The following is a 26,655-nucleotide window of genomic DNA, read 5'->3' on the forward strand; positions in this document are numbered from 1 at the left end:
AAATCTGTCAATATGGGCAGAGTGTCTCCCACATAGACAAGACTGATCACCACTGTTCCCTAAAATGAATCTCTGATGAAGCTTTTGAACATCTAGCCTGGTATCCTTATGTGATACACTGTCAAATTTAGCTATATAATGCTCCTGTGAAGCATCTTGGGAAACGTAATGTGGGAAATGTATGCATAAATACAAACTGTCTCGTGTCACAATGTCAGCTCCTGTACATGCGCACTATACCGCTGGAAAAAGAGAAATATTCACTGCCACCCGCTACTGTACAACTCGTGGGTGTCTCAGTGTCAGTTCCAAGATATATGTACACCACAATATCATCATTTCTGTCTCTGAATTTGTATCTTTGTCACTCGGTCTCTCTGAAACTCGCGTTTCCATTTTCTAAATAACAGTGACTACATTTGTGCCCCGTTGGCCGTAAAGTGCTTGAGTCATCCTAAAATGCTCTATAAATGCCCTTCCCCAAGTTGCTCGGAGGTCATTAAGAGAGTCAATGTGTGACTGGAGTCAAATGTAGACCAGACATCTCCCTGAAGAAGTTGTCTAACCATTTTGCTCTTTATGACATATATATTGAACGCTTTCATCAGTCTTGTCTATTTTACTCAAATTCCTTGAATTAATTAGTTGTTAAATGTTGTAGGACCTGCAACAATCTGTCCTTAAAAAGAAAAGAGAATCCACTGGTAAAAAAATTTGGTGAAAGCTTTCTCTCCTGAAATTCATGTTTCCTGTTTGTTCACTTTTGGTTCTCCCCCTTCTTCCAGACCTGTGCCCTCCTTTTGTGCTTCCCTGTCACTAGATTATAACCTAAGAAATTTGTACACAGTATTCCAGTTGTGGTCTCACCACAGCCTTGTACAATTTGAGCGAGACCTCCTTGCTCTTGTACTCCTCTCCTTGCAATAAAAGGACAACACACTATTCTGTCTTCCCAATTGTATCAGCATGTTTACTGTGTGTTATTTATTAACAAGGACATCCAAAATCCCCACAAAGATCTAATATTTAACAGCTTCTCACCAGGGACAGACAGATGAAATGTAATGTAGGGAAGTGTATGGTGATAGGAGAATGACAAGAGGCAATGTATGAAATAAAAGATACATTCTAAAAGGGTACAGAACAGAGGGAACTGGAGCTACTTATGCACAATTTGTGAAAGGTGGCAGGGCTGGTTGCAAAAGTGCTTAAAAGGCATACATGATCCTGGCTTTTATAAATAAAGACAGAGATCGTAGAATCCAAAATTTACAGTGCAGGAGGCCATTCAGCCCATCGAGTTTGCATTGGCCTTGGAAAGAGCACCCTACCCAAGCCCACACCTCCACCCTATCTCTGTAACCCAGTAACCCCACCTAACCTTTTTAGACATTAAGGGCAATTTAACACGGCCAATCTATCTAACCTGCACATCGTTGGACTGTGGGAGGAAACCCACGCAGACACGTAGAGAACATGCAGACTCCGCACAGACAGTGACCCACGCCAGGAATAGAACCTGGACCCTGGAACTGTGAAGCAACTGTGCTAACCCCTATGCTACCGTGCTGCCCAGAGCATAAAGACAAGGAACTTGCAAAACTGGTTGATCTCAGCTGAATTACTGTATTCACTTCTGGGCATCTCATTTCAGGACATAGGTGAAGGCTTTAGAGGGGCACACAAAAGGGTTGACAACAATGGCTCCAGATTCGAGTAGTTTCACTACATTGGTAGATGGAAAAATGTGGTTGTTCTCCTTAGAGAAGTAAAGGTTGAAAAGATTTGATAGGTGTCTAAAATTATGAGGGGTACAAACAGATAAGATGCGAGATAAACTGTTCCCATTGTCATAAGGGCCGAGATCCAGAGGGGACTACCAATTTAAGGTTAACAAAAGAACCAACCATTACCTGATAAAAATAACTTTTTTTGCAGTGAGTGGTTATAAATCTGGAATATAGTGCCTGAAAGAGTGGTGAAGGCCGATCAATCATGGCCTTCCAGAAGGAAATTGGATAAACACTGTACTGAAGGTGAAACATTTGGAGGGCTATGGGGACAAGGACTTGCTACGTTGTTCTTCAAAAAAACCGACATAGACAAGAAAGGCCAAAAGCCAACATCTGTGCTGTAGTCATCCTATTACACTGGAAATGTCAATCAGGATTGCTATATCGTTTTCTCAGCTGCTCTAATACAAACAAGCTACAGAACTGTAAATTAATATTTACCTGTCCACATAAGGATCTTGAACAAAAGGATAGCAGGTTGTTAAATATCTGGGCAATGTTGCGGGTGAAGATTCATACCATTTGGCTCCTATTACTTGCTGTTTTGGCACAAATGGTTCAACATCAGCTGATAATCTGGTCCCCTGTGAAAGGTTGGAATATATTTTGTACTATATTTCATAAACACAAAATGAAAAAGAAACATACAGTTCATTTTATTTCACATACTGTGTCAAGCTCTTTAATCAACTCCCTCATAGTTTAGGTCCCGATTCCTCATCTACACATCACCATTTGTCTAGATGGGTACAGCTCTAGCAACACTTACAAAGCTTGACACCATCCATTTTAAACACCGCCACAGCGTGCATACAGTATTTACCATCTACAAAATGCATTGTAACAACTTCTTTGACAACACCTTCAAAATGCACAACCTCTACCACCTAAAAGGACAAAGGCACAACCGCCACTTCCTGGTTTCCTCCAAGTCACACATCATAACGTGAAAACAGATCATGGTTCCTTCATTGTCACTACACAGAATCCTGAAACTTGTTGCCTAATAATAGCACTATGGGAACACCTTTACCACATGGATGACAACAGTCCAAGAAAGTGACTCAGAACCACTTTCTCAAAGCTAACTATGGACCGAGCAATCAATGCTGATCTTGCCAGGGCTGCATGTGGCGTACTGGATAGCACTGGGACTGTGGTGTTGAGGAACCGGGTTCAAATCCCAGCCCTGGGTCACTGTTCGTGTGGAGTCTTCACATTCTTCCCATGTCTGCGTGGGTTTCACCTCCACAACCCAAAGATGTGCAGGTTAAGTGGATTGACCATGCTAAATTGCCCCTTAATTGGGAAAAAAAAATAATTGGGTAGTCTAAATTTATTTTAAAAATAAAATGCTAATCTTGCCAACAATATCCAAAGCCAAAAAATTAATAAGAAGTTACCAAGGCTGACTTTACTTAATTAGCACTAGCTCTGATTTACTGGCTAGAACTCACCTTGGAGTCAGAAGGTTGTGGGTTCAAGTCACTCTCCAGATGCATGGGAACACCACCACCTATAAATCCCTCTCCAGCTACACACAAAGAACAATACAGTAGAGGAACAGGCCCTTCAGCCCTCCAAGCCTGTGCCGGTCATGATACCACCCTGGGCCAAAACCCTCAGCACTTCATAGTGTCGTATCCCTTAAAACCCATCCTATCCATGTATTTGTCAAGATGCATTTTGAACGTCGTTAATGTATCTGCAACCATCCTGATGTAGAACTATATCGCCGGTCCTTCAATATGGCTGGGTCAAATTCCTGGAACTCGCACCGTAAGCCACATTGACTGCAGCAGTTCAAGAAGGCAGCTCACCACCACCTTCTCAAATGCAATTAATGACAGGCAAAACTGCTGGCCTCGCTAGCGGCGCTACATCCCATGAAAGAATAAGAAGTGTTTATTTCTAACATGATCTTTGTTTTCTGTTATACACAAATTCCTTGACCAACAGTGCCTGCTGCCAGACCTTTGTCAGTGTGGCCGATTCTGAAGGTATGGCTAGACTATATTCACTTCCTATTTTAAAAGACAGGAAATATACAAGGAACCATCCATCACCTTGCAGATTTTTCAGAAAAGACACCCTAAAGCAGGGGTGGGAAAACTACGGCCCGCGGGCCGCATGCGGCCCGCCAAAGGTCTTTATGCGGCCCACCAAGTCATTTAAAAAAAAAAAAAAAAAAATTTTCTTTTTTAAATTATATATTTTTTTAATTTTTAATTATTTTTTTTAAGGTTAATGGGGGGGGCTGTTGGGTTACTTACTGGTATAGGGTGGATACGTTGACTTGAGTAGGGTGATCATTGCTTGGCACAACGTCGAGGGCCGAAGGGCCTGTTCTGTGCTGTACTGTTCTATGTTCTATATGAGGCGCCCAGAATCATAACCGGGTGAAGTAATTATTTTACTTAATATACTATGCGGCCCTTTAAAATTGTGAATTTCTGAATGTGGCCCTTGCACGGAAAAGTTTGCCCACCCCTGCCCTAAAGTGAATTCTGAAATAACAAAATGAGTTTAAAGCACTTGCAAAACCTGTAACTGTGAGCTGTAAGAAATGCAGTCCTGAACTCTGACAAAGTGTAGCACGCCACAACAAATGTGACTGAAACATTAAAGGATGTTTCCTGATTTTGTAAGTCATGTTTAGTCTTTGGCTGTCCTTGGAAAATCCCAGATATTCTGGTGCCTGTATGGAAAAGGAGAACAAGGCAACAGTTTTGCATCATTTTATCACAAGGACAAGATTTGCATCATCTCATCCTCATTTGATAAAACACAGGGGGGGGAATTGGTAAACACCTTTTGCTACGGCTTTAAGACAACATCTGCAAGCTAGTTGGATTGAAGGACTGGTTTGAGTCTGACATAAAAACAGTTAAGAAAACAAGATGATGCCAAGTCCTATTGAAAAACAAACTAATAAACTGACAAATTTAAAATCTTCAGTTTGCCTAGCACCTAAACAACCTGTGTCATTTTCATTGTATTCCAGATCAACCCAAAGCATATTTCACAAGCACCAATTAAATTAATAGCATAGAAACAAGCCATTCAACCAAACTGGTCTATGTTGGCACATAAATTCCCTCTTCATCTAAGCCATCAGCATAGAATAGAATAGAATCCCTACAGTGCATAATGAGGCCATTTGCCCCATTGAGTCTGCGCTGACACTTTGAAAGACCACCCTATCTAGGCCCAATCCCTTTAACCATACGCAACTTTTGGACACTTAATTGTCCCATCAACCTAGCCTGCATATCTTTTGGACTGTGGGAGGCAACTGGTGCACCCAGAGGAAACCCATGCAGACACAGGGAGAATGTGAAAACTCCACACAGAAAGTAACCAGAGGTCGGAATCGAATCCGGGTCCCTGGTGCTGTGTGGCAGCAGTGCACAGTGTTGTCCTTCCTGTTCCTTTTCCTCTCCTGTGTTTATACAGATTCCAGTTAAATTAGTGCCTCTCAAAATGTGGTCCATGGACAACTGGCGGTCTGCAAGCATCCTCCAGATTGTCCACTGACTGGTCCAAAATACAAGTAAGTGACACAATATCATGGCCATACAAGAGAATAGGTTAGAATCTGCATTCCTACTGTAGCCATCTAAGATGGACACTGGGCTACAATATGGAGAATTGCTAAGGCTGCAGGGAAAAACAGTCTTAGTGAGGACAAGCAGTTTGCAGAAGACTAATTTGCATTCTGCACGTACAGAAACCAGTTTTTGGCCAGGTGCAGAGTTTCAGCCAAAGGTGCAAATGGAAACAGATCTGCATAGTAATGAGGTGATCCAGATCCAGACCCCGCACAATAGAAACATTTAAGTATCAATGGATACTTTTGTGTAGACGCCCAGACAGAATGGCGCCACAGTAACCAACACAAAGAACCGTAGGGACCGCCCCACCCATCGAGGAACGACCCTCAGATTGGGGAGTTTGGAAGATATTGATTGGGAAAGGCCCAATCGATACCTGGCAGGTAAAAGAACCGCCCCAAGGGGGCACGGACTTCTAGGACCTATAAGAATAGACCCCGCACATGGTTCGGTCTGTTTTGTTGCTCCGGCTCTGCTCTGCTTTGCTTGCTACATCGCATCCTGACTCCAGTTTCATCACCAGCCGTTGAGCCATCAGCCATCGAACTGTAAGTGCCAATACAACGATCGCTACGTGATCCAGACCTTGCTAGATCTTGACAATCTTACGATTCAGAGAGTTGCAGACCAAGAACGGGACGAAGGCCTTGTTCCCTGACCTTGCCTGTTCCTGTCTAGATAAGTATTTAGTTGTTTAGTATTAGAAGTAAGTTAGTCTCTTTAGCGTATGCATGTGTATTTATTATATTTGTTATAATAAACACCAATCGTTTGGACTTACTAATCGGTGTACAGATTTATTACTTTGAACCTGACCTTGATATACTTGTGACGGTGTCTAAATACGGCACCTGGCGACTCCGAGCATAATTACATATACAGAGCCATAGCAGTGTTAAGCACACGGCCTTTAAACGGAGGCGTGTTAATCACACTCCAGTAAAATGAGCAACATTTAGTGGCGACATCCTGACGGGATGCGGTTACAAGTGGCACCCCCACTCCGTCGAGGACCCAGAAATTTGAATTAGAAATCTGAGTAAAGAAAAAGGAAAAATCACAAGTAATCAAGGTGTTCAAACGAATAAAGATAATTCGGAAGTGTGTTTTGTGCATGCGTACTAACAGGGTTGGAAGGTAAACCTGAGAGCTTTTTGTTGCGACGAACTGTCGGGAGTTTTTGAGCGGAACATAGCGAAAGCCTTATCCGTCTTGTAAAACATTACCTCAACACCCCCTGTCCTAAATTAAGAGAGAAAGAGAAAATGGCCATGCAGGCAATGGAACGCCTCATGAACCCACAACGGTTTGTGGTCGCAGCGACCAGCAGTAGCCGAGTAGGTCAGTGTCCCGTGTGGGAGCTGGAACTCCGCAAGTATCTGCAAGGAAAGGGATGGCCCCTTTGGAATGAGTTCTGTATGAATGAGGAGACAGGTCCCGGAAGTATAGGACATACTTGGTGAGAGAACCTCTCTCAAATTCATAAGAAAAATCTTAGTAAATCACGCAAGCTGATGGCAATCGTGTCCTGTTTGGCACAGTTGCGAGGCACTGAGGAGGTCGTTCAGACGCTCCGAGCAGAATTAGAAGAACGAAATAGGATGAGCAAAGTGGATGTCAGGGACATCGAGAAGGAAAACATGGAACTTAGAGGGAAGCTGGCAGAGAAGGGTACCGAGGTGGATGATGCCAAGAGGGCACATCAGTCATGTCTAGCCCATCTGAGCAGTTACCAGACCCAGTATGAAAAAGCCTATCAGGACGTGCAACGTGCCGTCCTGATAAGAGAAGAATCAGAAAAGCAGGTAGAGGCATTGCAGAGGCAATGCTCTGACCTAAAGGCAGCTTTAAGAGCACTCCATGCTGCCACCACAGAACAAAGACAAAGTACAGTGGATCATGCCAAGTGTAGGAAGCAGATTGCGGAGCTGCAATCTCTGCTTTCAGTGCAGAATGGGTTCCAAAGTACTTTTGGAACACAGCTAGATGAGGAGAATGCCCCAGACTGGCAAGAATTAAGTGAGACAGCGCAGCGCTATGTTCAAGGAACATGTGCGCCAGCAGCGCAGCAGAAAAGAAAAGCACCCCAACCCCCCACAGATCAAATAGCTACCGCACCTATGAATCCAGTCACCACCCAAAGGAAAGCGACCACAGAAGGCGCACCCGATATCACCTACACCACCCCCTTAACTGTAACCCAACTCAGGGACGCGTGTGAGAAAATCACTCCGTTTCACCCCACCGCAGACCCCCACCAATTTTTCGCGAAAGTGAAACAGCAGGCTACCATGTACGGCCTGGACGATAGAGAGCAGGTTAAGCTCACGGTTCTGAGCTTAGACCCGTCTGTAGTAGCAGCCCTCCCCGACCCACAGAACGTTGGAGGAGGCACACTAGAGGAAATGCACACCTCCATTCTAGATGCAATAGGGTATAACCGAGGAGACCCAGTTGAAGGACTAAATAAATGTAGACAAAAGAAAACAGAGCATCCCACAGCATTTGCAGAAAGGCTGTGGATCCATTTCACGGCAGTTTTCGGCGATTTAAACCGAGCGCATTTGAACCGTGACAACATCGTTAAATGGACGCGCACCATAATTTCCCATGCCACAGATGCAGGACAGAGTGCTTGCAATAGCTATGACCCCTCAGAAGAGGCCCATAACGAGAAATGGGTTCTGAAAAGATTGTCCCGCGCTTGGGAACAATCGGTTCAGGGCAAAATTAAAATAAAGACCCCAGATGAAGCTCAGGCTGCAGCGGACATTCAGGCAGTGAGAGCACACCAACGCCCCGCATGGGTAAATGAAGGGAAGGCCAGCCCTCCACAGAAGTCGCTCGAATGCTACAACTGTGGCCAATTAGGACATTGGGCTGAGGAATGCAATGCACCCCAAAGATCACAGAGAGGCCAGCAGTCAGGCACTCTGAACAGAAATAGAGCGAAGCCGATCCATAGTATAGGAATACAGTCAGGACAGACCAATGTGGACGGAACGGACTGATGGTGTTCGGGCTCCCCCACTTGGGTCTGTGACACTCTCTGGGACCAATCCGGGAGACCGGTAGTCACAGCAAAGGTTAGAGGGAAGCCCATAGAGTTACTTTGGGACACAGGAGGGTCGCGCACCACAATTAATTCCACCATCACGGCACAGGCAGACACGTGGCCGACCACCTCCACCATCACACTTAGCGGTTTCACAGGTCACTCGCAGCAGGGACACATTACAGCACCCGTAGCAATCCAGCTAGGTAACATCTCTACCAAATACCCCGTCGTTTTAGTAAATCTTCCCCGTACAGCAGAACACATACTGGGAATAGACTTTATGAATGCCCATAGCCTGTCGTTCGACCCAGTAAACCAGTGTGTCTGGCGAATGGCAAGGTCAGACAGAGCACCCGCTACTCTCACAGTAGGAGAGTACACAAATCGGATTAGCGCAGTAGGCGAATATTCTTTCGACCTGACTACACTAAACACGGACAGACAAGTGAGAGCAGTTTTAAACAAACACAGGACAGCATTTGCCAGTCACCGGCACGACTGCTGCAGAATGACTGGACAAGTTCACGTTACCGGACCTGACCCCCGACCACAGAAACAATACAGATTTCCCCTAGAAGCAGAGGGAGAAATAGAGAAAGTAATAGGTAGCTTATTGGAGCAAGGTGTACTTAGGACAGTAGCCTCGACCAATAATGCTCCTATTTGGCCAGTGAGAAAGCCCAACGGATCATGGCGTCTGACCATTGATTATCGGGAGCTCAACAAAGTAACCCCAGCAGTAGCTCCCACGGTAGCAACAAGTCCCGAGACCATGCTCAAACAGGGACTCCACTCCAAATATTTCACGGTATTGGACATTAGCAATGGCTTCTGGTCAATCCCATTGGCAAAGGCGTGCCAGTACAAATTTGCCTTCACATTCAAAACACAGCAGTATACGTGGACATGCCTCCCACAAGGATTCCACAATTCCCCCTCCATTTTCCACCGACAGCTGGCGAATGGTTTAGAAAAATTTTCCCGACCCGAATGTCTGGTACAGTATGTGGACGACCTATTACTGCAGACAGACACAAAGGCAGAGCACATTACGCTTCTGGCTGAGCTCCTGGAACTTTTAACCTCGATTGGATGTAAAGTTAACCCCAGAAAGGCCCAGATATTGGAAAATCAAATGATGTATTTGGGTACAGTCATCACGCACGGCAAACGCGAGATCGAATTCAAAAGGATTGATTCGATTGTCAAATTGCCCCTTCCCCAGAATGTTTCAGCCCTCCGGTCGTTCTTAGGACTGGTTGGGTACTGTCGGAACCATATCGACGGATTTGCGACAAAGGCAGCCCCACTCTCAGACCTCCTTAAGAAAGGAGCCCCATGGGAATGGCTTCCGCAGCATACAGAGGCTGTGGAAGATTTAAAGAAAGCCCTTAGCACAGCACCCGCGCTACAAGTCCCAGACCAACTCTCCCCCTATGCAATAAAGGTAGCGAGCACTGATCTAACCCTCTCGGCCGTGTTACTCCAGGAACGGCACGAGCAGCTACGACCCGTGGCTTATGCCTCAAGACTTTTAGACCCAGTAGAACAAGGATTCTCAGCCTGCGAGAGGCACCTCCTAGCAGTTTTCTGGGCAGTCCAATACTTTTCCTACATTACCGGACTCAACCCCATCACCATTTTGACCGAGCACACCCCCACACAGTTACTCCTAGACGGTCGACTGAAGGACGGTTCAGTTAGCCAGATTAGGGCAGCTAGGTGGACATTACTTTTACAAGGACGGGACATTACGGTTAAACGGACCCGGACACACACGTTTTTAGCCGACAACCTCCAATATCCAGGACAGCCCCATGAATGCGAAATTGCAGCACCCCTACACAACACAGGACCCTTCATAGCGAAGACACCCCCCAGAAAGATAGGGAACCCAAGACAAAGCCCCCAACACACAGACACGTGTGGCCCACTGAAGATATACGTGGACGGTTCATCCACAGTTTTAGATGGTGAGCGTATCACTGGATGCGGCATCTATGTCGAGGACGCGCAGGGTCGCGCACTCGAAGAAATAGCTTTAAAATTGCCAGGTCACTTAGGCGCGCAGGCAGCAGAGCTCGCGGCCATAGCTTACATAGTGGACCACCCCGATTCTTTCCCCAGCCCGGCAGACATATATTCGGACAGTCTATATGTCTGCAACAGTTTAACGGATTTTCTACCCCTGTGGAGGACATGAGGTTTTGTCTCCGCAGACGGAAAACCCCTTCCATCAGCCCCTTTACTCTGCCACATCCTAGACAAAGCGAAGGATAGGACCTTTGGAATTATCAAAGTTAGAAGTCACCATAGGTCATCCCCCCCTGGAAATGTAAAAGCCGACGCACTGGCAAAAGCAGGTTCCAGGCGAGGACACTGTTGGACACCCCTAGCTAGCGCACCAGCTAGCGCCCCTGTGAGTGCAGTTCAAGTCTCACAGACGGACATTAAAGATTTAGCCGAGGCACAGAAGCAGGATGAAGATCTCAGGGAGATTTTTAAAGGGACTTTTGTGCCCCAGTATGATAAGTTCAGACACGCTTTGACCACACATGAGGGTGTGATCATCAAGGACCAGCTTTATGTGGTCCCGCAGCAGGACAGAAATCAAATGATTGCCTTGTTCCATGACGGTCATGGACACCAAGGGATCGACCCGACCACGAGGCACCTCAGGCAACTCAGTTGGTGGCCTAACTTAAGGACCGATGTTACCCATTACATTGAGAATTGCCTTATTTGCGCCCAGAATAACCCGGAGAGGTATTCCAAAAAGGCACAGCTTCGGCATACTCGACCAGTTAATGGCCCCTGGACAAACCTCCAGATCGACTTTATAGGACCATTGCCCCCTTGTAGGAATGGCTATAAATACGTGCTGGTTGTAATTGATACCTTTACCAAATGGGTAGAGGCATTCCCCTCACGCACGAATACAGCTAAGACAGCTGCAAAGATCCTGACCCACCACATCTTCACGAGATGGGGTCTACCCAGAAGTATAGATTCGGACCAGGGATTTCACTTCACAGGACGTGTCATGAAGAACGTCCTGACCATATTCGGCATCAAACAAAATTTCCACATTGCGTATCACCCACAGTCCAGCGGGATTGTAGAGCGCATGAATCGGACCCTAAAATCTACCGTTAGAAAAATGGTTCAGGAAAACAATTCTACATGGGATTCGGTACTCCCATTTGCACTAATGTTTATCCGCAAAACGGTTTCATCATCCACAGGATTCACCCCACACACACTCATGACGGACGCCCTATGAAAGGTACAGAATTCCTTTTAGGACTGGACATGACTAGCCCCGAAGTGACGGCCCTCACACATGAGAAAGCTGTTAAAGACCTAGTTGAGACTGTGAGGTCTGCACAGATCGCAGCCGCAGTTCAACTGGGAAAACGACGCAAACAAAGCGCAGCCTGCTTTAATAAGAACGTACGCCCCACAGAATTCCAGGTTGGGCAACAGGTAATGCTATCTGTGTATAACCCCAGCAGTTTTTTGGCACCAAAATTCTCAGGCCCGTATTCAATTTCGGACAAAATTAGCCCCTCAGTTTACAGGATAAAATACCCCAATGGAAAGACTGCGTGGTTCCATATTAACCAACTGAAGGCATATGGAACACAGTCTAACCACGCACACCATGTCCTGCTAGACGCAGCAGAACATCTCGCCCCGCCCACTAGAGACACGTTTCCACCATCCCCCTCACAGACCAGTTCATCATCGGACTCGCCCACGACTCCGCCCACTGACCACAACAGACCACGCCCCGAAACGCCCACAAGCTGCCACAGCAGAGACAGCGATACTGACACTGACTTTGAGGACAGCCACAGCACACAACCCTACAGCCCCCACTGTAGCGACTACGACCCCAACTCCAGTGACCCCATGGAGGTCACCTATGTTAAATACCCAGACCCACCACCCGACCCCGACGACCCCGACAATACCACTTCAAGTTTAGACCCCACACTTTGGCACAGGGACAATTCATACAAAGTTGTCCGTAACGATGAAAGTGACCCCCGGTCACATAATTCCAAAATTGCATGCCTGATCCACACAAGGGTGTGGGATCCGGGAGAGCAGGACGACACAGTGTCTGACTCCCGATACGGCAACCCCTTTGTGACCCTGTTCACAGAGGCAGAGGAAAAGTGAGGTGTCCAGATGATGTAAAATAGGAACCGCTTGAGGGAAGCGATATCCTTTCTGATGGAACCTGCACGTATGTTTTGTTTGTTAGTTTATGTTTGTTTGCTTGTTGATATATTAAGGGTTTGATTGCAGATCTTTTCAGCTGAAAAGATTGTGACCACCTCACATTATGGCTAAAATGTCTGGAGCACAGCTCAACTTTTCACAAGGAGCATCTTGGCTCCTCCCTTGTTTTTTAGGTGCCCCTCTATTCGGTGAATAGAGGCTGCAATCCCACGGTTAACACATTCTTGCCCGTTCATTCCAGGTTACTCAGGCAGTGGAGAAACGGCACTGAGGACCCGCCCTGTCTGAGAACCCACTTTGGTCAGCCAAGCTCGGGTACGGTACAGCACGCCTTACCCGGGGGATCCCATTCAAATCTTACCCGTAGCGGCCCATACGCAACTCATTCGACCTTTTTGTTCCAAACTTTGTGTCATTTTTCGTTAGGTAGCCCTTAGGCCGCCATCCCACATGCTATTTACATCCAGGAACATTCGGATGGTAAATTTGCAAAGCCTGCGAGACGGCTCGCAGGATGAAAGTTGTTAGGTGTATCTCTGCTCCTAAAATTCGCATTTGAAAAAAAAAATGAGGGGAGTCACAGGGTGTGACTTGGCCAGTCATTCAAGGGTCAATTGGAATGAGAGGACAGATACACTAACAAGTACGGATATTAAACTGTGTATTGACAGATACTGTGCTTGATCCCATAGCTTTCGAAAGACGAAAGAAGGTTCACGGCAAGGATCGGCCATACAGAAGGAAGAGGACAAAGAGAACGAAGAGAAGACCATGATGGAAGCCTACCTACTACTATTAAATGTTGTATTTGTATATGTGGAAGCAAGTCACGTTTCCCCCACAACCCCCGCCGTTAATGTTTCCCTCACACCAACTTCCCCGTGCTCAGCTCTGATCAGCGAAGTTCAGACCTGGTGCACAAAATTCATGACATGGTACTCAATGTCGTACGTGATTGAATCACTGTTGGTGATTGCAATTCTCTGCGTCATTGTACAGACCCTCAGGTTGAGGAAATGGAAAAGGAGAGCCTCCCGTTCCTGCCCCTCAACCATTTACGGAGTTCGATCCCCTATTTTTCGGTTTCACCAATCCCCCCAACCCCTTGATGAATAAAGCAATATGTTAATAAAGAAGACACTCATGTATTATATTGTTCTGAACTCGACTGCCGAGTCAGAAAGTGATATGTAATGTGGTGTGAATGGATAAGGTTTTTAGACTGTAATAAAATGTTTAAAATGAGATAAGGATAGTAGTTGTGATAGGTAGAGGTTCCCGGTTATTGGAAATGCATGTCCCCTTTGACATAGCGCCAAGTAGAAATGTGAGATAAAATTTTTCTTGCCATAGTTAAAGAAAGCATAGACGCCCAGGAACTTGCTAAGGTCAGGGAACCCAAAGAGTGCACCCAAAGGCACTCGAAGAAACGTGCATAGGTGATCCTTCACAATTTCTTGTGAGGATCACAAGGAGGGAATGTAGCCATCTAAGATGGACACTGGGCTACAAAATGGAGAACTGCTAAGGCTGCAGGGAAAAACAGTCTTAGTGAGGACAAGCAGTTTGCAGAAGACTAATTTGCATTCTGCACGTACAGAAACCAGTTTTTGGCCAGGTGCAGAGTTTCAGCCAAAGGTGCAAATGGAAACAGATCTGCATAGTAATGAGGTGATCCAGATCCAGACCCCGCACAATAGAAACATTTAAGTATCAATGGATACTTTTGTGTAGACGCCCAGACAGAATGGCGCCACAGTAACCAACACAAAGAACCGTAGGGACCGCCCCACCCATCGAGGAACGACCCTCAGATTGGGGAGTTTGGAAGATATTGATTGGGAAAGGCCCAATCGATACCTGGCAGGTAAAAGAACCGCCCCAAGGGGGCACGGACTTCTAGGACCTATAAGAATAGACCCCGCACATGGTTCGGTCTGTTTTGTTGCTCCGGCTCTGCTCTGCTTTGCTTGCTACATCGCATCCTGACTCCAGTTTCATCACCAGCCGTTGAGCCATCAGCCATCGAACTGTAAGTGCCAATACAACGATCGCTACGTGATCCAGACCTTGCTAGATCTTGACAACCTTACGATTCAGAGAGTTGCAGACCAAGAACGGGACGAAGGCCTTGTTCCCTGACCTTGCCTGTTCCTGTCTAGATAAGTATTTAGTTGTTTAGTATTAGAAGTTAGTCTCTTTAGCGTATGCATGTGTATTTATTATATTTGCTATAATAAACACCAATCGTTTGGACTTACTAATCGGTGTACAGATTTATTACTTTGAACCTGACCTTGATATACTTGTGACGGTGTCTAAATACGGCACCTGGCGACTCCGAGCATAATTACATATACAGAGCCATAGCAGTGTTAAGCACACGGCCTTTAAACGGAGGCGTGTTAATCACACTCCAGTAAAATGAGCAACACTACCCTGCGTGTGACATCACACAACCAGATTTTGACCCCTCTGTTCAGCCTTTTCTGGCAAGTTTAACTTCAACTCCAGAACCATCCTTGTAAATCTTCCCTGTACCTTCTCTAGCTCTCAATATCCATTTTTAATATGGAGATAACATGTCTGGAAGAATTGCAGAAAGTCAATTAAGCACACCAAAAATGGAAAAAGTGTTTTTGTTTACAATTGACAACATAAATGAGAATTAACTAAGTCACAATTTCCACCAGCTTCATGTTGGGTAAAACCAAAGCTATGGTCCTATCAGCACCTCTAAGCTACTGCTCACAATTGCATCAACATCCCTGTCCAAGAACTTGAGCTAAACCTGCAGATACAAAACCTTGCCAGCCTGGAAGACACTGAGTTGAATTCCTTTTCATATTCACTTCACCCATTTCCAAAATATTTCCTGCTGTAATTCATATCTTCTTCATCTAATCTCACTATACCATGACCAGTTTCAAGCATAAAAATCCAAAAGACAGTATCCTCTTGCTCATGAAACCCAGTTTTAAATATGTAGCATATCCACACGTTGTATTACAGGCTTTGTTCCATGGATCTAATAACCTCAGGAGAAAGATCTACAGGAGGAGGCCACTACCCCATGGTGATCAAACAATACTATAGAGTTTCTAACTATCCCTACGACTCTTATCACACAATCCTGATTATCTGGAAGCTTTCCCACTTCCAAAAATATTGAACCATTGTACCCTGTAGAAAATGTGATATGAGCCATTACAAACATCAGTAGCAGACAATTATCAAGTTGCTTTTTGAAGGAGCTGAGGCAAAACATTATTAATTCCTCACTGGAACCCTTTAAATTTTCTAAATTCCTGAGTTAAGTACTATGTACAGAAGCTGTACTCTGTCAAGCTGGCCTCAGTGCCACCTGCAAAATTCAGGTTTGAAGAATCTACAGTGCAGAAGGAGGCCATTCAGCCCATTGAGTCTGCACTGGCCCCTGGAAAGAGTACCCTACCCAAGCTCACACCTCCATCCTATCCCGGTAACTCAGAAAGCCCACCCAACCTATTTGGAAACGAAGGGCAATTTAGTATGGCCAATCCACCCAACGTGCACATCTTTGGACTGTGGGAGGAAACCGGAGCACCCGGACGAAACCCACGCAGACACGGGGAGAACGTGCAGACTCCACACAGACAATGACCCAAGCCGGGAATCGAACCTGGGACCCTGGAGCTGTGAAGCAACTGTGCTAACCATTGTGCCACCGTGCTGCCACTATTATTAGTGTGGTGAAAGAATGAAAATACATTTCCAAGACATTAAAGGTACAGGTGGACAGCAAAATGTGAATAGATCGGAAAGAAAACATGATGAATTGGCAAGGCAGAGCAGCGCCCTACAGGTTTAATATAGGGGAAGAAAGAACATGTTAATGCCAATAATGCACAGCAACCTGCCAGTTGTGGTGAGGGGTAGTCAGCATCTCAAGTACTTACCCACTTTCCCCACCCCCAGATGTGGCTCATCTGATTGTAACCTCAATCCCACATTCCTGTCTAACTATGATAACCTTTCAAACTCCCTTTGTTAACCAAGAACCTACCTAGCTCTCCCTTGGCACAAATATCCAACAATGGCAGCGTGTATGACCAGAGAGAATAATGGGAATTGTAGTTAATGTCTGAAGTTGTTAAATTTCATGTTATGGTTAGAGCTGCAAATTGCCTGCTAGGAAGATTAGGTGCTGTTTCTCAAGTATTACGATCCCCAGGCCAGACAAAGATACCAGACACAAATACCAATATTTCATTTATTTAAATAGAAAACAGGAGGAGGCCATTCCACCCTTCAAGCCATTCATTTGGCTGATCATCAAGTTTAATACCCTGATCCCGCCTTTCACCCAAACCCCTTGATCCCTTTAGCCCCAAGAGCTATATCTAATTCCTTCTTGAAATTACACAAGATTTGGCCTCAACTACTTTCTATCGTAGCAAATTCCACGAATTCATCACTCTCTGGGTGAACAATTTCTCCTCTGGGTGAACAATTTCTCCTCACCTCAGTCATAAAAGGTTTACCCCTTATCCTCAAACTATGACCCTTAGTTCTGGTTTCCCCCTCAAGCGGGAACATTCTTTCTTAATCTACCCTGTCTAATCCTATTAGAATTTTGTAAGTTTCTAGGAGGTCCCCTCTCACTCTCCTGAACTCCAATGAATATAATCCTAACCGATTTAGTCTCTCATCATATGACAGTCGCGCTTTCCCAGCAATCAGCCTGGTAAACCTTTCTCAGATAAGGACCCCAAAACTGCACACAATACTCCAGGTGTGGGCTCACCAATGCACTATACAATTGCAATAAAACATGGGTGGCATGGCAGCACAGTGGTTAGCGCTGTTGTTTCACAGCTCCAGGGACCTAGTTTCGATTCCTGGCTTGGGTCACTGTCTGTGCAGAGTCTGCACATTCTCCCCACATCTGCGTGGGTTTCCTCCGGGTGCTCCGGTTTCCTCCCACAGTCTAACAATGTGCAGGATAGGTGGATTGGCCATTTTAAATTGCCCTGAATGTCCAAAAGGGTTCGGTGGGATTACTGGTTACGGGGATAGGCTGGAGGTTTGGGCTTCAGTAGGGTGCGCTTTCCAAGGGCCGGTGCAGATTCGATGGACCGAATGGCCTCCTTCTGCACTGTAAATTATTTGATTCGCTGATCACTTCCTAAATTCAAATCCTCTCACTATGAAGGCCAACATAACATTTGTCTCCTTTACTGCCTGCTATACCTGCACACTTACTTTCAGTGACTGATGCAAGTGGACACCAAGGTCTCGCTGAGTATCCACCTCTCTTAATTTACACCCATTCAAATAATAATCTGCCTTCCTATTTTTGCTACCAATGCGGATACCCTCACATTTATCCACATAGTGCTGCATCTGCCATGCTCGTGTCCACTCACTCAGCCTGTCCAAATCCTGCTGAAGCATCTCTGCAACCTCCTCGCAGCTCACTTTATATCATCTGCAAAGTTGGAGATAATACATTTAGTTCCATCGTCCCAACCATTAATATATGTGAATAGTTGGGGTCCTAGCACAGATCCCTGCAGTATCTCACTAGTTACTGCCTGCCAATCAGAAAAAGACCAATTTATTCCAACTTTTTGCTTCCTGTCTGCTAACCAGCTTTATTTCCATATCAAGACATCACCCGTAATATCATGCGCTTTAACTTTACATATATTAATCTGCTATGCGAGACCTTGTTGAAAGCCTTCTGAAAGTCTAAATAAACCACATCCATCGGTTCTCCCTGGTCAACTCTACTAGTTACATCAAAGAATTCTAATAGATTTGTCAAGCATGCTATTCAGTTCATAAATCCATGCTCACTTTGTCTGATTACACCACTGCTTTCCAAATGCTGTGCTATGAAATCCTTGATAATGGATTCCAGAAAATTCCTTACTACTGACTGATCAATAGTTCCCCGTTTTCTCTATACCTCCCTTTTTGAATAGGGTGGTTACATTCACCACCCTCCAATCTGTAGGAACCATTCCAGAGTCCAAAGAATTTTAGAAAATGACCAACAATGGATCTACTATTTCTGGGGCTACTTCCTGGAGTACTCTGGGATGAAGATTATCAGACTCTGGAGATTTGTCCACCTTCAATCCCATTAATTTCCCCAAAACCCTTTCTTTACTAATACTAATTTCCTTTAATCTTAGCTCCTCACTAAAATTTGTATTTCTCAGAACCCCCCGGTACATTATTCAAGTCTTCTTTTGTGAAGATAGAAGCAAAGTACGAATTTAAGTTTCTCAGCCATTTCTTTGAAATTATGAAAATCGCTTATTGTTACGAGTAGGCTTCAATGAAGTTACTGTGAAAAGCCCCTGGTTGCCACATTACGGCGCCTGTCCGGGGAGGCTGGTACGGGAATCGAACCATGCTGCTGGCCTGCTTGGTCTGCTTTAAAAGCCAGCGATTTAGCTGAGTGAGCTAAACCTTTGTTCCCGGTTATGAATTCCAACTGAGCAGAAAGAATAATTCACTCCAGGAGTGATTGTATGAGGAAATAGGGATTTGGTATTCTTCAGAATAAAGCTTTATTATGAATACAATATTAAACTCTTTAACTTCACATCTGGAAAGAACAGCTTACAATTACTCCTGAAACTCTACTTCTCGATGTCCCATTAAACAACAAGAAACATACAGCTCTCAATCTACCTTGTTTGGCATAGAACAATACTTGCTTTACAAAACAAATGTTGTTCCCGTTAGAACCCTCTGGCTGAATATCTTCAAAAAGCTGATTGACCTGGTTTTCTGGGGGCAACGAAGAATACAGCACGTGTTTGCAGAATTGAAAGTAATAACTTTATTTACAATTAACTTTATTTACAATTACATATATACAACAGTAGCAGTACTCCACCACTGCCCACTCCTCTCTAGCTGGTTCCACACTGGCCAGCTCTACTTATGCAGGTGACTCTGCTAATGTTTCTTCGCCCCCACTCATAGAGGAAGCTCATACTCACAAAGGATTATGGGATTACCATTAGTCCCCAGCCAGTATTAATCAGGCAGGTTATAACATTATCCCGCCCCACCAAGTCCAAGGAATCCAAGGCTGTAGAAGGGAGCTCCGGGGGCGGGGAATTTTTAGAAGAGGCAGCCTTCTGGACTGAACGTGGTCTACATTTTTGGGCTGGAGACGACCCTGGGCTTGCACCTGGTAAGAGATAGGACCCGTTCGTCAACGAAGGATAACGCTAGGGACCCACTGGGCACCACCAGTAAAATTTTGAATGAACATCGGGTCATGAGGTGCAAACTGCCAAAATGGATGGTGCCTAGAAAGGCCATGCCCCTGCTGTTCTCAAGTGCGGCGTACTTTTGCGCTAATGTCCGGGAAAACCATGCTAAGGCGGGTGTGAAGTCTCTGGCCCATTAGTAGTTCCGCGGAAACTACCCCAGTCACTGCATGTGGAGTGGTCCAATACGAAAACAAAAAACGAGCCAGTCTGGTGTCCATAGATCTGGAAGACTGTTTCTTTAGGCACCATTGGAACATCTGTACTATGCCTCCACCAACACATTGGAAGCCAGGTGGTATGGAGGTGCGGATATGGCTTATGCCATTCATCCTCATGAACCTTGCAAACTCCTCACCTGTGAAAGGAGTGCCATTGTCCGGGATGAGCACCTCGGGGAGGCTATATGGACTGAAAGACAAACGCATCTTCTCAATCGTTGCGCAGGACGTTTTGCCTACCATCTTATGCCCCTCTAGCTGTTTAGATTGGGCATCGATTGATACAAGGAACATGGATCCTTGAAAAGGGCCGGCAAAATCTGCATGCAAGCGTGCCCAAGGCCGCCCTAGCCACTCCCAGTGATGTAAGGGCACGGCCAGCGGAAACTTCTGATGCTCCTGGCAAATGCAGCAGTTTTGGGCTACCTTCTCAATATCAATGTCGAGGCCGAGCCACCAGACATTACACCAGGACAACATTTTCATTTTGGTCACACCCGGATGCCCATTGTGCAAGTCCTTTAGTTTTAGCTCCTGTCCTTTTTCAAGAACGACCACACACGTCACCCACAAGAGGATATGGTCTGCCACACTAAATTCTGACAGCTTGGAGGAAAATGCCCACAACTTGCCTGGGAACTGTCTATGCTGCCCACCTACAGGACTATGTGCCAAACCTTTGACAGGACTGGCTCAGTCTGGGTCCACTCATGGATCTGCGATGCCGTGACAGACAAGAAGTCCATAAAATGTACGGTTGCAAACACTTCACCGGTCGTGGGGGTCGACATGGGGCCGGTCAACAAAGACAATCGGCTCAGTGCATCGGCATTCGCTATCTGGGTCCCTGGTTTATGCTGTAGGGAATACTCGTAGGCAGCGAACAACAAAGCCCAGCGCTGGATCCGTGCGGATGCAATGGGCGGAAGTGGCTTATCCTCTCGGAAAAGTCCAAGCAGAGGCTTATGATCAGTCACAATAGTGAAGTGGCGCCCATAAATATACTGGTGGAAGCGTTTCACCGCAAAGACCACTGTCAGGCCCTCCTTCCTGATCTGCGCGTACTTCTTTTCCGTTGCAGTCAATGTGCAGGAGGCTAAAGTTATCGGCCGCTCGGATCCATTCTCCATCCAATACCATATAGGGATGCATCACACGTGATGAGCAAAGGCTTTCCAGGATCATAGTGGGTTTGGAACCCAGACGACGACAATTGCTGTTTCACCTGCCGGAAAGCGGTTTCTTGCGGCTGACCACAAACCTAGGTGTGAATCTTCTTTAACAGAAGGTGCAACGGGGCCAGCGTAGTTGTCAGATTGGGGAGGAACTTCCCGTAACAGTTTACGAGGCCGGGAAAAGAACAAACATACAAAGTGTCAGTCGGGGGGCCTGTTGAATTGCGCGCACTTTCTCTGCGACGTGGTGCAATCCTTCGCGGACCAGCCGATAACCCAGGTAGACCACTTCCTTCGCCTGAAACACGCACTTTGTACAATGTAAACAGACTCCAGCCTCTGAGAAGCGTCTACGGACAGCCTCCAAATGCTCCTGCTCCGACGTCCCCAATATCCAAACGTCGTCTAAGTAAACAGCGACACGTGGTCAACGTCTCAAGATGCCCTTCATGACGCGTTGAAAGACAGCACGTGTTGAAACACACACACACACAACCACATACACACACAAACTGGCCAGCTCTATTTATGCAGGGACTCTGCTAATGATTTCTCCGCCCCCATCATTGGGGAAGCTCATACTCACGAAGGATTGTGGAATTAGTCCCCAGTCAGTAGTAATCAGGCAGGTTATAACATCTGCCGTATTTCAACTTCTTTGTGTCCAGACAAGACTGCTCTGCTTTACATATTACTCGTTTATAACTATCCTACTGTGAGAGACTTGTGGACTCAGTTTCTGACAGTTCAGACTTTGCCTCTTCTCTTTCCAAAGCCTTCTCCAAAAGCTGACTCTCTGCATTCCTTAGCTCCACCCAGCAATGACGTCATCTCCCCAAGTTGAAAAGAAAATTAAATCTACACAATGAAAATACATTAACCCCAAACACAGTGCATTAGCCCAGACTGAAGCCACATTCCTTGGTCAATTTCACCTTCTGGCTCCTAGATGCTTGATCAATTTCACCTTCTGGCTCCTAGATGCTACCAGGCGTTTTACAAAAAACATCCTTTTTTAAAAACATGACCACTACACTATAACCCCTGGATTTTAATCCTTAAATTGCCCTTCAAACCTGCTCCACTGTTAAATAATCTTGTGGCTCATCTGATTGCAACCTCAATCCCATATTCATGCCGAACCCCAATAACCTTGCACCCTCCCTTGTTATTAAGAACCTACCTTGTTGTGCTTTAAACTATTCAAAGGCGCAGCTTCCGCCACCTTTTCAGAACGAGTGTTCAAGACTCTCCACATCCAGTCTTTCAATACCACACACACATTTACTGTCACCCTTCTGGTTTTTGGCTTTATTTCTATCCATTGGCTCAGCCTCCAGCTGTTAATCCATATCACGATTCAAAGCGTTTGCATCTTCCAATCTGTATCTGGTAAAATGTCCATTTGTCCTCCAAATCAGTGTGTATGTCAAAAAAAAAATCAGCCTCATCATTCCAGGAACTTTTCCCTGGACAATCCAAGCTTGAATATTTGTGGGAAGTTTGCTGGCTATACAAGACATTTCTGCAGGCTGTAGGTTGATAACCCCTGCAAGCCTAAGACCTAAATTATTGACTTCTAGAGCAGAATTCTCAATTTTGGAGACAAAGTATGTTTGCGAGCAACTCTGGTGGTGCCTTTCCCACTAGCCACAATGGCAGGATCTTGCACTTGGAAGCCAATCAATTATGCACAGACGAGTTACCCTCTGAATTTCCTGGTGGGCCAGCAAATCATTTGTCCGCCTGCCATCAACTGGTGCCATACCTACCTAACAGTGCAGCACACAATATTACCCTCGTCAGCCCACCAGTCTTCATCAGACCATGCAGGACGTCAGCAACCCAGAAGCTAATGGTTAGCAGCCTCAAGAAGTCAGCTCCTTGATTCAACCACACTCCCCTGAGCCCATCGTCTTGAGATGCCCATGGCTTACTTGAACCCCTACCTACCACCACATCTGCCATCTTTGTGCACTCCCTTACAGTAAACAATGTGGTATTCCTTTGAGCCGCTTGTTTGTGAGCTTTCCATGCAGACTTCTCAGGATCCAGCTTCCCTCCCCTCAAGTCTTCCCTCTGCTTGCATTGTTCAACTTCTTCATCCTCCGGGTCTGGTTTAGCTCACCAGGCTAAATCGCTGGCTTTTAAAGCAGACCAAGCAGGCCAACAGCACGGTTCGATTCCTGTACCAGCCTCCCCGGACAGGCGCCGGAATGTGGCGACTAGGGGCTTTTCACAGTAACTTCATTGAAGCCTACGCGTGACAATAAGCGATTTTCATTTTTTCACCTTGTCCCTCTGCCTGCCATCGTGAGCCATTATCCTCTACCTTCCCCTGCACCACCTCCTTGCACAGCCCACCTTCCACCTGTCTCTTTCACCTAAGTATCTTGTGAACAGAGGACTGCCTTGTGCACGCCACTGTTTAGCAAACAGGTTTTAGACTGACAATTTCCTGGAGTGTTCAAAGATGGCACGGTCTGCCGGGATGCCAGCGGGCAACCATTCATGAGATGCAAATTGTGTTGATGCCACCAGTTCGTGGAAAGACCAACCTGCCACTGGAAGAATTGTAACATGAGGTTACACTGGCAGGTTTTTGACTTTTTGGTTGGGATAGGAGAATTCCACCCCCATTTGACAGATACTAACCTGCTGTTTATTTCCATTCTTTTCACTGTTTTAGATTTGAAGCTTGTACAGTTTTTTTTCTCCATTTGGTAATTTCAGTACTCTGTCCAATTTTCTTAGAGATACAGGGATCTTTTTAGACATGAGTTTGTAAAATGCTGACCGATTACAATTAATACTAGCTGATAACCAAAAACTTAAAACGGGCTTAGGTGAAGGTAAAGCAGCGTTCTCATTTTCGCATATGAAACAAAACAGACTGTGATCGGTAATGACCTGGAACACGATGCAAAACTCCAAACTCGTTCAGTTGCATTGATAGGAACATAGGAATTTTCAGGCGAAAAACAGCTGGGCAAATAACCAACTAGTTCACCAGCCACTATCGAGTGACACAAATTATGATCAAACAAGTCAATACCGAGTAACCAGTTTCGGTAAATCGGTCAATATTTGGCTGAAAGTGGCATGAAATCTGGGGTGGGGTGGGTACAATTTTTAAGGACGTATTATTTTCAAACAGGTAATACAAAACATACAGTAAACTACATTTCTAAGTACGTCGCTTGCTTTAAAGCGACTTGGGTCGTCCGAGGTCGGAAATGCCAAGTCTACATATATATAAATATATATATATGAATACCAAGTCTTTCACTTCATTCTCATTAATAGGATTGCAATAATGTTTAATTCCCATGGTCTGAAGGGATTTGAAAAGATTGCTGATTAACAGGCCGAGAGAAAGTTCCAGAAGCGGCCGATGGCCCCCCCTGTCCCCGGATTGCTGAGTCGTTCCTCTCCTTTTACTGGCGACTCTCGGCCGTGCCGCCCGGGCCTGAATTAGTGCCGCCGGTTACCTGGACCGGTGCTCCTCCGCACTGCAAGGCACGGCCCCCACCCCCTCCTAAAGTCCCCGGTCCGCCCTCGGCTTCCCTCGCCCGGGAACTGGCATCGGTCCCGCGCCCCTAGTTACCTTTGCGGTGGCAGGGCCGCTGCCCCGCTCGGCCATGGCCTCGATCTTTCAAAGAGCCGTTCCCAAGCGCCGCTGTCACAACATCAACACCCGCCTCACTACGGCAGCCCGGAAGGCTCAGAGGCCGGAGAGACTAGCAACCTGCATGAAGCACGAACTGCTGTTGCTTCTCCTCCTCCCGCCCCAGCCACAGACAGGTTATAACCCGCGAATCTCAATTCAATTTTGAAAAGCTGCAAATAAAGCTTGCTTTGACAAAGAGTCATTCAGACTCGATTGCTTTATCGACCCCTCTTTTCACATTTTGATTTGATGTCCTTTTCGGGCATGCTCCAACCAAGTAATTTGTCCTTAAGTTCATTTCTGTTAGTCTATTCAGTTGGTGAACCCTAAAACAACATCGTTCAGACTCGAAACGTTGGGGGCGATTCTCCAAAATGGAGACGAAGTGTTCGCGCCGGCGTAAAAAAAAGGGCACGGGGCGACCGATTCTGTCCCCCACAGGGGCCAGAATGGCGCTGGAGCGGTTCACGCCGCTCTAGCCTCCCTTGCTGGTGCCAAATGGGCGCCACACCAACCCACGCATGTGCAGTTAGGCCATGCCAACCTGCGCATGCGCCGGGGACTTCTTCAGTGCGCCGGCCCCAACTCAACATGGGGTCGGTGTTCAGGGGCCAGCCGTGCAGGAAAGTAGGCCCGGGGTGGGGGGAGAGGCCGGCCTGCCGATTGGTGGGCCCCGATCGCGGGCCAGACCACATCGGAGCCCCTCCCGCCCCCTGGGGACGGAGCCCCCCTTCCCACCCCACAGGCCGCCCCCCGACCCTTCGCGCTGAGTTCCCACCGGCAGCGACCAGGGGTGAACGGTGCCAGCGGGACTCTGTCGTATCCGCTCGGCCCATCCGGGCCGGAGAATCGGCGGCCCCGCCAATTCCAGCTGCCCATGGCTGGTGCTGTGTCAAACGCGCCAGTGCAAATGGCGCCGATTCTCCACACCTCGGAGAATTGCGCACCGCCGTCGGGGTGCGGTTGCGGCAATTCTCCGGCCCGGCGCAGGGCTTAGAGAATCGCCCCGTTAGCTCCATTCTTTCTCAACAGCTGGTGTGACCTGCTGTGATTGTCCAGCATTTTCTGTTTTTGCTTCAGATTCCAGCATCTGCAGGAATTTAGAGGAATTTCACAGCAACTTTATTGCCGTGTAATGTAAACCTACTTGTGACACTAATAAAGATTTTTTTTTTAAAGTTGGTTGATTGTCGTAAAAATATCCTCATTGTTTACCAATTTTTAGAGAAAGAAACCAATCATCCATACCTATTTGACCTATAAGAGAATCCATTTCTACACTCACGAAATGATTAAGTAACCCACTCAGTTGTAGCAAACTGCTAAACAGGCCTACCACCACTCAGAGTGACCCATTCATTAAAGAAAATAAGGGCCACTTGGACAGAAGGGATGGGGGCAGTGACGGTCAGGGGAGCGGAGGGATTAAAGCAACCAAAACTTAGATCATCACTGTGATAACTTACTCACAGACTTGTAGTCCCACTTAATCACTCAACTGAGACTCCCAAGTTCTGTCTCCCACAGGCTCTCCTAGAAAATAATATATCAACTAGGAGCAGGAGTAGACAATTCAGCCCCACAACCCCACTCTGC

The 26,655-nt window shown here is 46.3% G+C and overlaps 1 protein-coding gene across 5 annotated transcripts in view; it reads right to left on the reverse strand.

The window, feature by feature from the left end:
* Positions 1–25,205, reverse strand: part of LOC119970326 (selenocysteine insertion sequence-binding protein 2-like) — a 138,083-nt gene extending 112,878 nt beyond the window's left edge. For 2 of the 5 annotated variants that reach the window (XM_038804765.1, XM_038804762.1), the window contains exons 1-2: positions 24,997–25,203; positions 2,235–2,377 (exon numbers count right to left, since the gene is read on the reverse strand). In XM_038804765.1, coding sequence (XP_038660693.1) covers positions 2,235–2,377; positions 24,997–25,032 — 179 coding nt within the window. In that variant the 5' untranslated portion in view covers positions 25,033–25,203. Of the gene's footprint in view, positions 1–2,234; positions 2,378–24,996 lie in introns of all 5 variants that reach the window. The other 3 variants (XM_038804763.1, XM_038804761.1, XM_038804766.1) reach the window with 3 other exon arrangements.
* Positions 25,206–26,655: the final 1,450 nt, after the last annotated feature.

The sequence above is a fragment of the Scyliorhinus canicula genome, chromosome 8, assembly GCF_902713615.1.
Source record: "Scyliorhinus canicula chromosome 8, sScyCan1.1, whole genome shotgun sequence".
Taxonomy (NCBI): domain Eukaryota; kingdom Metazoa; phylum Chordata; class Chondrichthyes; order Carcharhiniformes; family Scyliorhinidae; genus Scyliorhinus; species Scyliorhinus canicula.